This window comes from Panthera onca, chromosome B1, assembly GCF_046562875.1.
Source record: "Panthera onca isolate mPanOnc1 chromosome B1, mPanOnc1 haplotype 2, whole genome shotgun sequence".
Classification (NCBI taxonomy): domain Eukaryota; kingdom Metazoa; phylum Chordata; class Mammalia; order Carnivora; family Felidae; genus Panthera; species Panthera onca.
The window spans coordinates 43990671-44003032 of NC_138342.1; the positions used below are offsets into that span (position 1 = coordinate 43990671).

The 12362-nt window shown below is 42.3% G+C and overlaps 1 protein-coding gene across 1 annotated transcript in view; it reads right to left on the bottom strand.

Moving 5' to 3' along the window:
• Window positions 1-11164, bottom strand: part of KDR (kinase insert domain receptor) — a 46733-nt gene extending 35569 nt beyond the window's left edge. Inside the window, exons 1-5 of the mRNA XM_060654992.3 lie at window positions 10803-11164; window positions 6517-6610; window positions 4326-4522; window positions 980-1110; window positions 581-749 (exon numbers count right to left, since the gene is read on the bottom strand). Of these exons, the coding sequence (XP_060510975.1) occupies window positions 581-749; window positions 980-1110; window positions 4326-4522; window positions 6517-6610; window positions 10803-10869 (658 nt within the window). The 5' untranslated portion in view covers window positions 10870-11164. The remainder of the gene's footprint in view (window positions 1-580; window positions 750-979; window positions 1111-4325; window positions 4523-6516; window positions 6611-10802) is intronic.
• Window positions 11165-12362: the final 1198 nt, after the last annotated feature.

The window sequence follows — 12362 nt, forward strand, 5'->3', positions numbered from 1 at the left end:
TAAATTGAAAACACAGAGAAAGAGGGGGAAAACAAATATAACTTTGCATGGATTTTTTTTCAAAAATGATGCAGCTTCAAAACGTGCCACATCATTTTTCCCTGAGGGCCTCAGCAATACTTGGTAACTCCCAGCAAAATCACCCACAGAGGCTTACAAAGCAGACTTGCAGGAATCTCAAAGATGTTGCCCGGTGGATAGAAAAGCAGTAAAATTTGAGTAGTCAAAAGCCAATGAAGCCAGCTTTAGTAAATTACTGAATTTTCCGTAAGATAGGTATAATTAAAAGAACGGATGCCAAGCAATGCTTTGAACATTGAATTTTCCATAAAATACGCTCCGATAATAACACTCTTTTCCATCCTTGGTCTTGGCAAGAGAGGCGAAAAACTCAATTGCACAGAGGTTTATTTGGTAGAGAAGAGCAGATATAATGAATTGCGCCATACCAGATCTTGAATTAATATCTTTTTCAATATCCCTTGTCCTTCCCCCTATACTTTAATCTTCAAGATCTTAATATAGGAAGCCAATCTTTAATGTCTAATATTAATGATACGGAAAGAAACTGTCCACTTACCTACAACCACAACTATGTACATAATAGACTGGTAACTTTCATCATTAATTTTTGCTTCACAGAAGACCATGCCAGCATAGCTGATCATGTAGCTGGGGATAGTAAAGCCTTTCTTACTGTCCCAGGAAATTCTGTTACCATCAGGGACAAACCTCTTTTCTGGATACCTCTGGGTAGAGAAAGAAATGCCAAATATTGAATGAAGTGCTACCCAAAAGTGAAAACCATGTAAAATGATCACTAAAGAATTCATCAGTAAAGAATACAAATCGGCTTTATTTATTATCATGTTGGCCCTTCCCAAAGGATCTTTAACACACATGATTGATAATATATTATATAGAGGCTGCCCTTTTTATTATGAAAATATGAGAGATGATTGAAGAAGATGTAACTTACTGCACAAAGTGACACATTGAGGTTGGAAATGGACCCAAGACATGGAATCACCACAGTTTTGTTTTTGTTCTCAGTGATGTACACAACGCCATGTTGGTCGCTAACAGAAGCAATAAATGGAGACCTGTAATCTAAAAGAAAATCGAATTCCATTTGTTAATGGTACTCACTAGAAGAGTTGGTCTTGTTTCAAGTTCATAAACTCTAACCGGAGAAGTGAACGATTAAGAATGACATTTCACACCAGGCAAAGGAATCCACAGGTTGGTCTGCTGGCAACTATCCAGCTCCAGGGATATGTGGCTGTCGGAGTGTGTGTGCGTGTGTGTGTGTGTGTGAAAAATCTGAAAGAAAACTCCCAGAATAAAATTGACTCTTCTCCCTAGGATCGTCAACAAGTGGAGTATATTTTATAGGCTGCACATTTAAACAGATTGATCAGTACCATGTTTTTCAAAATGAAGAAGCATACTTCATTTTTCATAAATACTTTCATATACACATATGCATTCCTCATACACACTAAACGTTTTTCAAGTACATAAATCTTAAAGTAATTTTTTTTAATTTTAAAGTAATTTTAAAGTTAAATGTGTACACTTTACCTACTGAGTTTTACTGATGTTAAAAAGAATTCATAGTCTTTCTTTAGGCAAATAACGTCTAAGTACCATGAAAATAAACTAATGGCTTCCAAAGGATCTTTAAAATAAGCAGAAAATAACTAACCATTTTTGGATTCAATTACTCAAGAGAAAAATTTATGTGAGTATTTTAAGACTGTGAAGACTAGATATAAGATTAGTTATACAATAATGTTCAGTGGTTATTGAATTTAGCTTAGATTTCAGCAGTCATTAATATCTTCAATGACAAAAACTCAAAAAGCCACCGTGGCAAAAAGTGGGAAGAAAACAAAGGAGATTTTCATGTCATTCAAACATTGTTCATACAATGGGGGTTTTTTTCTTGATTTTTTTTAATGTTTATTCATTTTTGAGAGAGACAGAGAAACAGAGCACAAGTGGGGGAGGGGCATAGAGCGATGGAGACACAGAATCTGAAGCAGGCTTCAGGCTCTGAGCTGTCAGCACAGAGCCCGACGCGGGGTTTGAACTCCAAACTGCAAGATCATGGCCTGAGCCGAAGTCGGATACTTAACCAACTGGGCCACCCAGGTGCCCCGGTTCATACAATGTTAATACACTGCTGGGAAACTACTCCGTTCCCCAGAGATAGAGTCACTGTGGTGTGAAACTGCACTTGAAATCTCACAGAGATAATGGTTCATACTGCTATGCCCAACAAACGTGATCAAGCATTTACGGGGCCCTTCAGGGTGGTTGGTCCAAGTAGAGAAAGAGTTAATTAAACCAAGGAGAGAAAGGCAGCTAATTCCCTGCAACAGCAGAGGTTTGATTTCCTTCCCAGCTGGAAAGCACAGAAAGGCAGCCAATCCAGCCCACCACATGCCATACCCATTATCTTATGAGGCCAAGACCCACTTCCTGGCTCCATCCATTGCTGGAGGGAATGGGGTCAGAAGACTAAGGAAGTAAGGTAGGGATGGGGGGGGGGGGGCATTAAAGGGCTTTCCATAGGGAATACTTCAATCCTTTCTCTCTCATTGTTAAACCTCATGACCAAAATCTTGGACTGCTCACCTCCTAGAACATTAGACTTAGACAGGAAGCAGAATTTAATGGTATACTCAAAGACAGGCAGTGCACAAATAAACAGTGCCAGAGATTGCTACTTCTTAATATTACCTACCTTTTAGCCACATGCTATGAAATATTACCAAGCTTGCTTACAGAACAAGTCTTTGGAAGCTAAGTTAACCCCTTATGTAAGAATAAAGCTATTCAGTAAATCAATTCTATTTCAGTATTCCAAAAAAAGGAAATAAACAAAAGAAACCCAAACAACCACCCATCCTCTCAAAATAAAATATTTACTGTAACTCATGAAATGAATTTTCACATGTCTCCAGGTTTCCTGACTCGGGGAGAAGGAAATAACGAGATATTATGGGAGAGGTTCATCTTGTAGTACTTCCAGACAGGCCAAAAGCAGGAAATCCTTGCAATCTTCTGAGAAAGCCTGATCTCCCAAGACTGCCAGATCAAAAGGAGCCAGAAATTCTCGAAGATCTGAGCCCTGTCTCTCTCAAATTCTGCAAAGGAAGGAGGAGGGCACAGAAATCTACCTTGGACTGTGCTTACACTGGGCAAAAATAATTCTCAAATATTGTGCAGTCCAGGAGTGACATAACGTTATTTTGATGTAGTCTCCGGTCTTCCATTGCACTGACCATACTGAACTATTGAAATGTAAATGGAGAGACACAAGTGTGTTTCCCAAAGCTAATGAAATTCCTGTTCTGTAAAAGATGCTTCTGAAAATAAGTCTAAACCATCTTCACCTGCCTCAAATCCTCTGGGATATAAAAAATATATATAAATGTATAAATAAAATGTCTTAACAGCTCATTTTCACTGTAAAGGAAAATACTTAGTATATCCAAGCAAAATACTACATAACACTTACCTTCCCCAAAATTATCTGACAGGATTATAACTAGGTTTGCATAGGAAAATTAAGGTAGTGTAAGATTTTTGAAACACAAAAGAAAAAATCATTTATATCATAAATACTTAATACATGTAACATTGTGTTTTATTCTACACGGATGTTAAATTGACCTCCATGATGTCAATCCCAAATTGCAAACTCTAGAAAGATGTGGCACATCATCCAAGATCTCAGACCACACAAGTGAAGGAAAGAAACACTGTCCTCGAAATGCTCTTTGAGATAGTGTCTTCATTTGCACAAGAGGATGAAAATTGTTTTTCACAAAGTAGAAGTGCGAAAAGAAAAGTTCTTAGGTAGAAAAAAAGCTTCAGCGCCCTTGGCTGTTTCCCGGTGCATTCCTGGGAAAATCTCCTACCCTGTTTTAGATAACATATCTCTCCATTGAAACCTCTCCATAACTCACTCCTGAATCTTCCTTTTCAAGGATTGCAGGTTCTTTTTCTCAAACATCAGAAGGCTTTGTATAAATCCCCGTAGCCAATTGTGAACACAGATTTCCCTCAGAAACAAAGATCAGAACCACACCAAGTGGGCAACAGAGATGTCAACAGGGCCCAAGTTCCAGAACAAATCAGTGAGTCTTATCCTCGGGGGAAGCCTTGAGAGAGAATTTTGTGTATTCCTGTTGGCAGACAGCCTTTGGAGTGAGCCTTTTGTTGTACTCCATTGTACTCAACTCTGCTTTGTGCCTCTTGTGTTTTATAACTGGCAAATCAACTTGGGAAATGAATTCCATTTACCCACTTACCTTGAACATAGACATAAATGACCGAGGCTACGTCAGTGTCCTGGTAGAAGCACTTGTAGGCTCCAGTATCATTTCCGATCACTTTTGGAATCGTGAGCGTCTTACAGAAGAAGCTGTCACTGCAGTCCGTCACCTCCACTCTCTTCTCAGAGCCACTCTGATTGTTGGGCCAGAGCCAGTCCAAGTCCCTCTGTCCCCTGAAAAATTAATTCCAGGGAAGTATTCATGTGAAATGCCACACTAGGAGACTGTTTCTAAGAAAACAGAAGGTTTTGGTTCTCAAACATCTATAAACTCAACAGACAGATTCACAGCCTTTTTTACCAACAATGACAGGCTGGAGCCACCAATGACAAAAAGCCATGAACTCAGCTTCAGACATCACTGATAAGAATTCCTGCGTTTACTATTAATTAACTCATTCACTCAACAAATATTCATTCAACATGTGCTATGTGCCACATGTTGACAAAGTCTGGGGATACAGCAGTGAACAAATCAGACAAAAATCTATGCCGTTATGGAACTTTAGTGTAGTTAGAAGAAACAGGCAATGACTTAGTGAGTAAACCTCTTTAAAGCTGAAATTCTTTAAAAGTAAGTAAAATATATGGTGTAAATAAAATGTAAGGCGGTGATAAGTACTATGGAGCAAATATAGAATATGCAAAGAGTAAAGAGTTCTGGAGGGATGGGGCTTGATGAAGCCATTTGAATGTAAGGAGGGACAGTGTTCCAGGCAGAGGGAACAGAAAACGTAAAGACCCTGGGGCAGGAGTATCTGGAGTATCAGGGGAATGGCAAGGAAGCCAGAGTGGTCAGATAAGAGTGGGCACACAGGACGGTAAGAAGTGAGGCTCTGAAGGAAGAGGGTGCAACTTTCTAAGAGCCTCGTAGATCTTACGCAGGCTGCATTCAAACAAAGGTTATTTTCACTGCAGCACTTCCCTGCAAAGCCCTACGAAAGACAGTCCACATAAAGAAGAATGCAACATCATTGATTCTTCTTTCAAAGAATCTGAAATTTCCATGAAGTTGCAGCTACATTAATGAAGTTACTTTAACACACTCCATAGCTTTTTTAGGACATAAGAAAAATTTTTTGAATGACTTTTAAAAGGGAATGAGGGATCTGTGGGGATTTTAAATAACCTCTGTTATTGAGGATGGTTACAAGGAAAGTCTACTAAGAAATATGTCTTCAAATAGCAAAGCTAGAGAAATAGCACTGTTACCGTGTTTTTTCCTCGAGGGCTGGGTATTGGTGACCCACCCTTGATAAGGGGACAAGGGTATCCTTTACACCTCTGCAGTCTAAAATAGATCTGTGTCATTGTGGTGAACACCTGGTGTTCATCAAGCATTCTCAATGGCGGTAAGCTGCCCAAGATTCTTTGTGGACCCCCAGCTCTCTTCTCAAAGGGCAGCATCCCCTCCAGCCATCTCTCCACCTGTTTGTTTCTGCCAAAGACACACTGAGAGGTTCCTACAAAGCCTCTGGGTCGCTACGTTAAACACCAAAGTCTTCTACCTTTCCTTCTGGGGCAGGGGCTGTAAGACAAACTTAAATGCTTCTTCTTCTTTTCAAAGAAGCCTGCTTCCCCAGTTAGCAAAAATCAAGCGCAGAACTTCTTGCTACCAAATGAGAAGAGAGGCATTCCACCACATCAAGCCAAAGCATGAAGTCCATTACTTGTGCAGAACACATACTCAGTAATATTAATGGTTGAATATTAAATTGCTACCCCAGTCATAATTTTATCATAAAATAAAATTCTCGGAAAACCATAAAATAAAATGTCCAAGAGCCATCCTGAATATAATAAATAGGGCCCAAATTCCTTCAACTGCATCCCTTAAGGATAAGTCCTCAATTCCACTTGTTTATCCAATATTTAATGAACGTCTATTATATACTATATGCCAGGTGCTATTCTGCGTGTGTGTGTGTGTGTGTGTGTGTGTGTGTGTGTGTGTGTGTTGGCAGAGGGCAGCAGAAAAAAATGCCAGCAAAATCATACAAAAATTGTGGGAGAAGTGCGTTCTCATTTTTTCATTATTAAATCATTTATTAGAAACCTCATCATGTATAATTACATCTCTATTATAATTCTGCTTAAGGAAATTATTTTCCCTCAATAAACATTGAGTTACTTAACACGGGAAATCTGAATCTAAAATTAATCCTTACCTGCAAGTAATCTGAAGAGTTGTATTAGCCATAATTGTAAGTATGTCTTTTTGTATGCTGAGTCTGGGTGGATCAAGGGAAACACTAGGCAAACCTAGAAACAAATTAAATAAATGAATGTAGTTGCCATTGAGTCAGACCCAATAGGAAACACCTTCTATAAACAATGCACACTCTATACTTTAAAAGGCCTCTTCAGCAATTCATTGTGTAAAACTGTGAATTTACTTTTCACCATTCCCAGTAAAAGTTCACAAGCTGTGTCATAACAGGAAGAATGGGCAGATGGTCATAAACCAACACAAAAGTTCTGCAATTCACGGAGCTAGGGTGGAGTTCCTGTTTTCCTGCATTGCCAACTTCAAGGTCTTACAAAAGGATATAGGACATTGAAACCAAATGAACCTTCATCTGATGATCTCACTCCCTTGGGAAAGGACCCACTGACATTTCTTATAAAGCATAGGATGCACACATTTGACTAAATTGCTGATTAATGAATACTACTTAGAGAGATTTCTATACAGTTCGTCTATGTACCCTGAAGGGGGGAGGAGTGCCCCTGACATTGTCTCATTTTCCTTTATCAATTTTCTAGTGCCCTTCCTCTGGTAAATGAGTTGGAAGATGGTAGGTACATTAAAACTAGATGAGAAGAACTGAGGAAAAGAGAACATTTGCCAGTGTCCATGTAACATGCCCATTAATATACTTTTCCTCAGAGAATGAGACTAAAAAAGTATGATGCTAATGAATTACAATTGAGGAATCTCAACTTATTAAACAAAACTTTGAGCTTTCTGATACCAAGCTTGTAACACAAGAAAGCTGTCTTTACCTACAAATACAACGGGACAGATTCTCACCATGGGTCACTCCACAACAAGAAAAAACAGAGTTCTCTGTGAACAAAATGCAAAGAGCTAGTAAGTATTGAAAAACTGTCAGAGAAAGAAAAACTGCCCACCATGATAGGGCCTTAACTAATATCCAGATCTCCAAAACACCACCTTAAAAAGTGATGGATGCTGGGTAAGCACCAATCTTAATATGGTCCTTAAGTCGCATCAGCTAAGAACAAATGAGTCTCTACCCAAAGAAAATGAAAACACTAATTCAAAAAGATCCATGCACCCTTATGCTTATTGCAGCATTATTTACACTAGCCAAGATATGGAAATAACCCAAGTGTCCATCAATAGATGAATGGATAAAGAAGATGTGGTATATATACAAAGGAATATTACTCAGCCATAAAAAAGAATGAAATCTTGCCATGCGCAAGGACATGGATGGAGTTACAGAGTATTATTCTAAGTGAACTAAGTCAGAGAAAGACAAGTACCAAAGATTTCACCCATACGTAGAATTTAAGAAACAAAACAAATGAACAAGGAAAATCAAAAGAGACAAATAAACATACACTCTTAAATATGGAGAACAAACTGATGGTTGGTAGGGGGTAGATGAAATAGGCAAAGGGGATTAAGAATACACTTATCATGATGAGCACTGAGTAATGTATAGAATTATTGAATCACTATATTGTACACCTGAAATTAATATATCACTGTATGTTAATTACACTAGAATTTTCAAAATAAATAAATAAATAATTTTCAAAAGAGAACCGGTGATTCTCTAAGCCTAAACTGGCACTGATCTTGTTGGGTAAATAAGACAGTATTAGCAAATATGAAAAAGCATGAGTAAACAGAATGAGCACATACTGAGTGCAAATACCCAATATACTGAATCTGTGGGCCCCAGTGTGAACAGCTACAGGTAAAATGAACAACTGATCACACATATTTCTACACACTCACCCAGATGTGCAAAATAGTTGCTGATATAATTGTAGATTTGTTGATCAATATCCTTGTTTAAAAAAAAAAAAAACCCAGAAATTAAGTTATATCAATAAATCTCAGAAACTAATTGGTATTGGTACTGACTTGTGTTTGGGGTAGTAATTCTTAAACTTTAGGATGTGTAAGATATCCCTAGCCCTACAAATCTGCATTTTAACAAGTATTTCAGGTGACTTGATCATACATGGTCTACGGGACCCTCTTGGACAGCTATTGATCTGGGATATCAGGATCAGTTAATCAGCATAGCATTTTTCAATATGGAAGGAAATAATTGCCCCAAAGTAGACAAACAATAAAGCAACGTGTTTAAAAGCAATAGAAAAGCCTCCCAACAATGGAGTCTCACTTTGTTTAAGAAAAGGAAAATGAAAACAACTCAGTTGGATGCGTACAAATATCAAACATGACTGGGAAGCACTAGGTTGAGAAACGTGTTGAAAACAGTAACTTAAAACAATTTGTACAATGATCCAAATGAGAAAGAGCCCATTATTTGGGCACATTTATGTGAGGGAAAAAAATGGTAGTAAAAGGCAAAGTTCTAAATAGTTCTGTTCACCCTACAGCCAAAACAAGAGTTCTTGAAGATCTCTCATAAATTATCGTCACAGATTATCTCACACTCTAGCCACACTTTCTTATGTTAAAAAAATTCATTAAAGATATGTTCTCCATTCACAGGAAGCTAAGACAACACCACACTATTCTAGAGACGTGCACACAACAAAAATCTTTTTCAGCTAGACTGTATCAATAATGATAATTTCAAATTCATATCCATAGACCAACCAACATTCAATTTGTTTTGCTCCTTTAAGCTTCATTCATTTTCATTGGCAGGTTTAAGTTCCGCTCTTCAGAAATTCTGAAGAAATAACTCTAAGAAGCGCATATGTTGCTAGTCCATAAAAAGCCCTTCTATGTTCAAATCCCCTAACCAAAATTAATTCATGTGTGTGCTATTACCCTTCCAGCTCAAAGACAGGAAGGAAAAACAACAGTGCCTCTGTCTCTAGAATTTGATGGCACCAATTATAGTCCAATCCAATTAAGTAAGTCACACACTCCAAAAGGGCAACCTCATCATTATATTCAGGGCAACCCGATTACAGTTACACTGCTGCGCTATGAAACACCCCAGGCTTAGAAGCAACTCACTTCTTTGTGGGATACAGAACAACCACATGTTCCACACTGTAAAGGGGGAGAGAGACGTCTTGTCAGGGACAAATGAGTGTCCACGGCGAAGCTGGCCCTGATGAACCAAGTCATTATCAAGAAAATTCAATAACTATAGACAGATGATCTTAACAGTGTACGAGTGTGTCTTTTTTAAGACTCTTTTATTTCAATATAAGGAACTTTCCCTGAATCATTTGACCTTTTTCTTTTTTTTCCTTTTCTCCACCCTCTCTCCTTTCTCACCCTCCAAAGAGTGGTAATCTGGAAATCCGCAAACTGTGGGTACAGAAAAGAGATACGAGAAGAGAGCGGGCAGGGATGACGGGGAACGCGAAGAGAGAAAGACAGACATTCATTGCACCAAGAGCATGTGTGTTCCTAATCCTGAAGGGGACTGAAATTTTAGGTGGCAAGGAAAGTGGCGAGTGGCGCTGTATCCAGGTACGGAGTCCCGCAGAGTAAGTTTTCAGATCGTGAACTTCTGATCATGCGCTTATCCCAAAGACCAAAGCTTTAAAAGATGTCACTCTTTTACATAAAAAGGTGAGTGTTTCTTGGAGACACTTTGGGAAGCTGTCACAATCCCGAGTCCGAGCCCAATTTCACCTTCTCTCTGCAAGGAGAGCGGCATCCCGCACCAAGCAAGGAAAAAAAGTTTCCCTCCCCGAAATGCAGCTCATACAGTGGGTGTGTTTGTGGGTTCCAGCCAGAAGGGAACGGCACACCAGGGTCCCTGCTCAACTCCTACAGAGGCAGAGCCTAGTGCACGATTAGATCCGAGCGAACCGGCTTGCGCTCCCTGCAAGGCTTCCTTCCCCGAGTCCGGGCTAGTGCGGTGCGCCCAGCCGGACAGCGTTCCAGAGCCTGCTCCCGCCTGCGGGAACACCTCTCCCCTGCCAGCCCCGGGCGCCCGCCTTCCCACCCCCGCCTCCCGAAAGCCCGAGGGTGTGTCGGCTCCGCAGGACTTGCTCCAGCCGAGGCCCCTGTCGCAGACCAAAGTCGTGGAAAAGGAACTGCGCTCCGGAGACTACCGGCTCTCTGGATCATCTTGGGCCCACCAGAGCCTCAGTTTCCTCATTGGTAAATGAAAAACCACAAAGTGTCAAGTCACTTCCAACTCTCCAGCTCTCTGAGTCTGAGTTAGATCCGGCCTCCAGGACCTCTCCGCATCCCCATCTCTCCGCCCGCACCCGACCTCTCCGTCTTCCTTCTGGGGAGTGGGCTCCTTACCCACAGAGGCAGCCCGGGTCTCCACGCAGAACCACAGAACGACGGCCAGCAGCGCCTTGCTCTCCATCCCGCACCTCGCGCCGAGCGCCCTGCCCAGAACTCGGGCGCCGGTTCTTTCTCCCCGGGCCTGCCGGGCGAAGAAGGCGCGGAGGTGGAACGCGCGCCGCAGCGCAGGACTGTGAGGCGCAAAGGGGAGGGTGCTCTGGCTCCGGCCACGACTTGCAGGGGCGTCTGCGGGTGCCAGGAGGAGAGGAAATCCCGGCTGCGCTACAGCTCTGGGCTTTCTGCGCGCAAGTGATGCCCCGCGCGGGCAGAGGAAACACAACCATCCACCGCCTGCTCTCCCGGGGTCCCGGGACTCAGTGCCGGGTGGGAGCGGAGGCCGAAACTCTAGAGCTTGGGGGCGGGGTCTTGAGGGGCGGGGCCGGGGCGGGGCTCCCCTCTGCCGCAGGTCCCGCCTCTCAGCCGGGTACCGGGCCTGGATCCCCGGCTCCCCTTGCCCACTGCATCTCCCCGTCTCCCCGCTGGCCTGGGACTGCATCTGGCCCCGGGTCGCCCGAGGCAGAACGTCCCAGGTGCAACAACTCCGTTGTTTATCTCCGTAGAGATAAAATGTAGCCCGTAATGGCTTCTGAGAAACTCCAAGCTTCAGTAGGTTGAGGCCCTCCGAGATGAGGGTAGGGGTGCAGAAGGAGGGGACAGCGCCGTGAGCGCAGGCGAGGGACACCGAGCCTTCAGGAGGCGCGCCAGAATTTGGGACCGTCTTCAGCGCCCGCGCGTTCCCGTAGTGACTGGGCGACAGGCTGTGGATCAGCAGCAGCAGGTTGAAGCAACCAGGGAAAAGCAGATACAGAACCCAGGCGAATGCAGGATCGCAAACCGGCAGGCAGTGACTCCAGCCAGTACTGAGTGTTTTGCTTGGCCAGCAAAATTGTAGTTTAAAAATCTGAATCTGAATGTCTGTAGTCAGAATATACACATGCTCAGTTCTCCAAAGTTCCCCCTATTTCCTCTTATACCTGGCAGCTTCAAATGTTTTTAAGTTACCAGCCTAGCCCCCAAAGGCATTTAAATTTGAGACCCTGGCTTTCACCAAAAACCTGCATCAGGACTCCAGGGAGCTGTCGGTAGCCAGGGCCCTAGCATCGTGGCATGAGAGCCACCCACCCGTGAGTGAGTGAGTGACGTTCTCCTTGAGAAAGGGCTTTTGTCCACCGTGTTACCTGACAAGGACTACATGACTCTTCCTGGGCTTTTGAGCAGGCCCCTTTCCAGAACAGAGCTCCTAGCCAAGATACCCATAGGCCCAGGAGAAGAAGGCCGGCTTCACTGAAGCAATGAAGAGAATGCTCCCTGGTCCCAGACCCGGGGCATCCAGAACAGCTTACCAAACCTCTCCTCACACGACTCTCTCTGCATGTGTCGACTCCTTGTGGAGCTGTTTGGAGAAGGCAGATTCCTTTAGACATTTTTTTCCCTTCTTTTCTCTCCATGCCTCCCCATACTTAGCAAGTGACATGGAACAACCCCCAACTTCATTAAATAGGGATCTTGCAGATC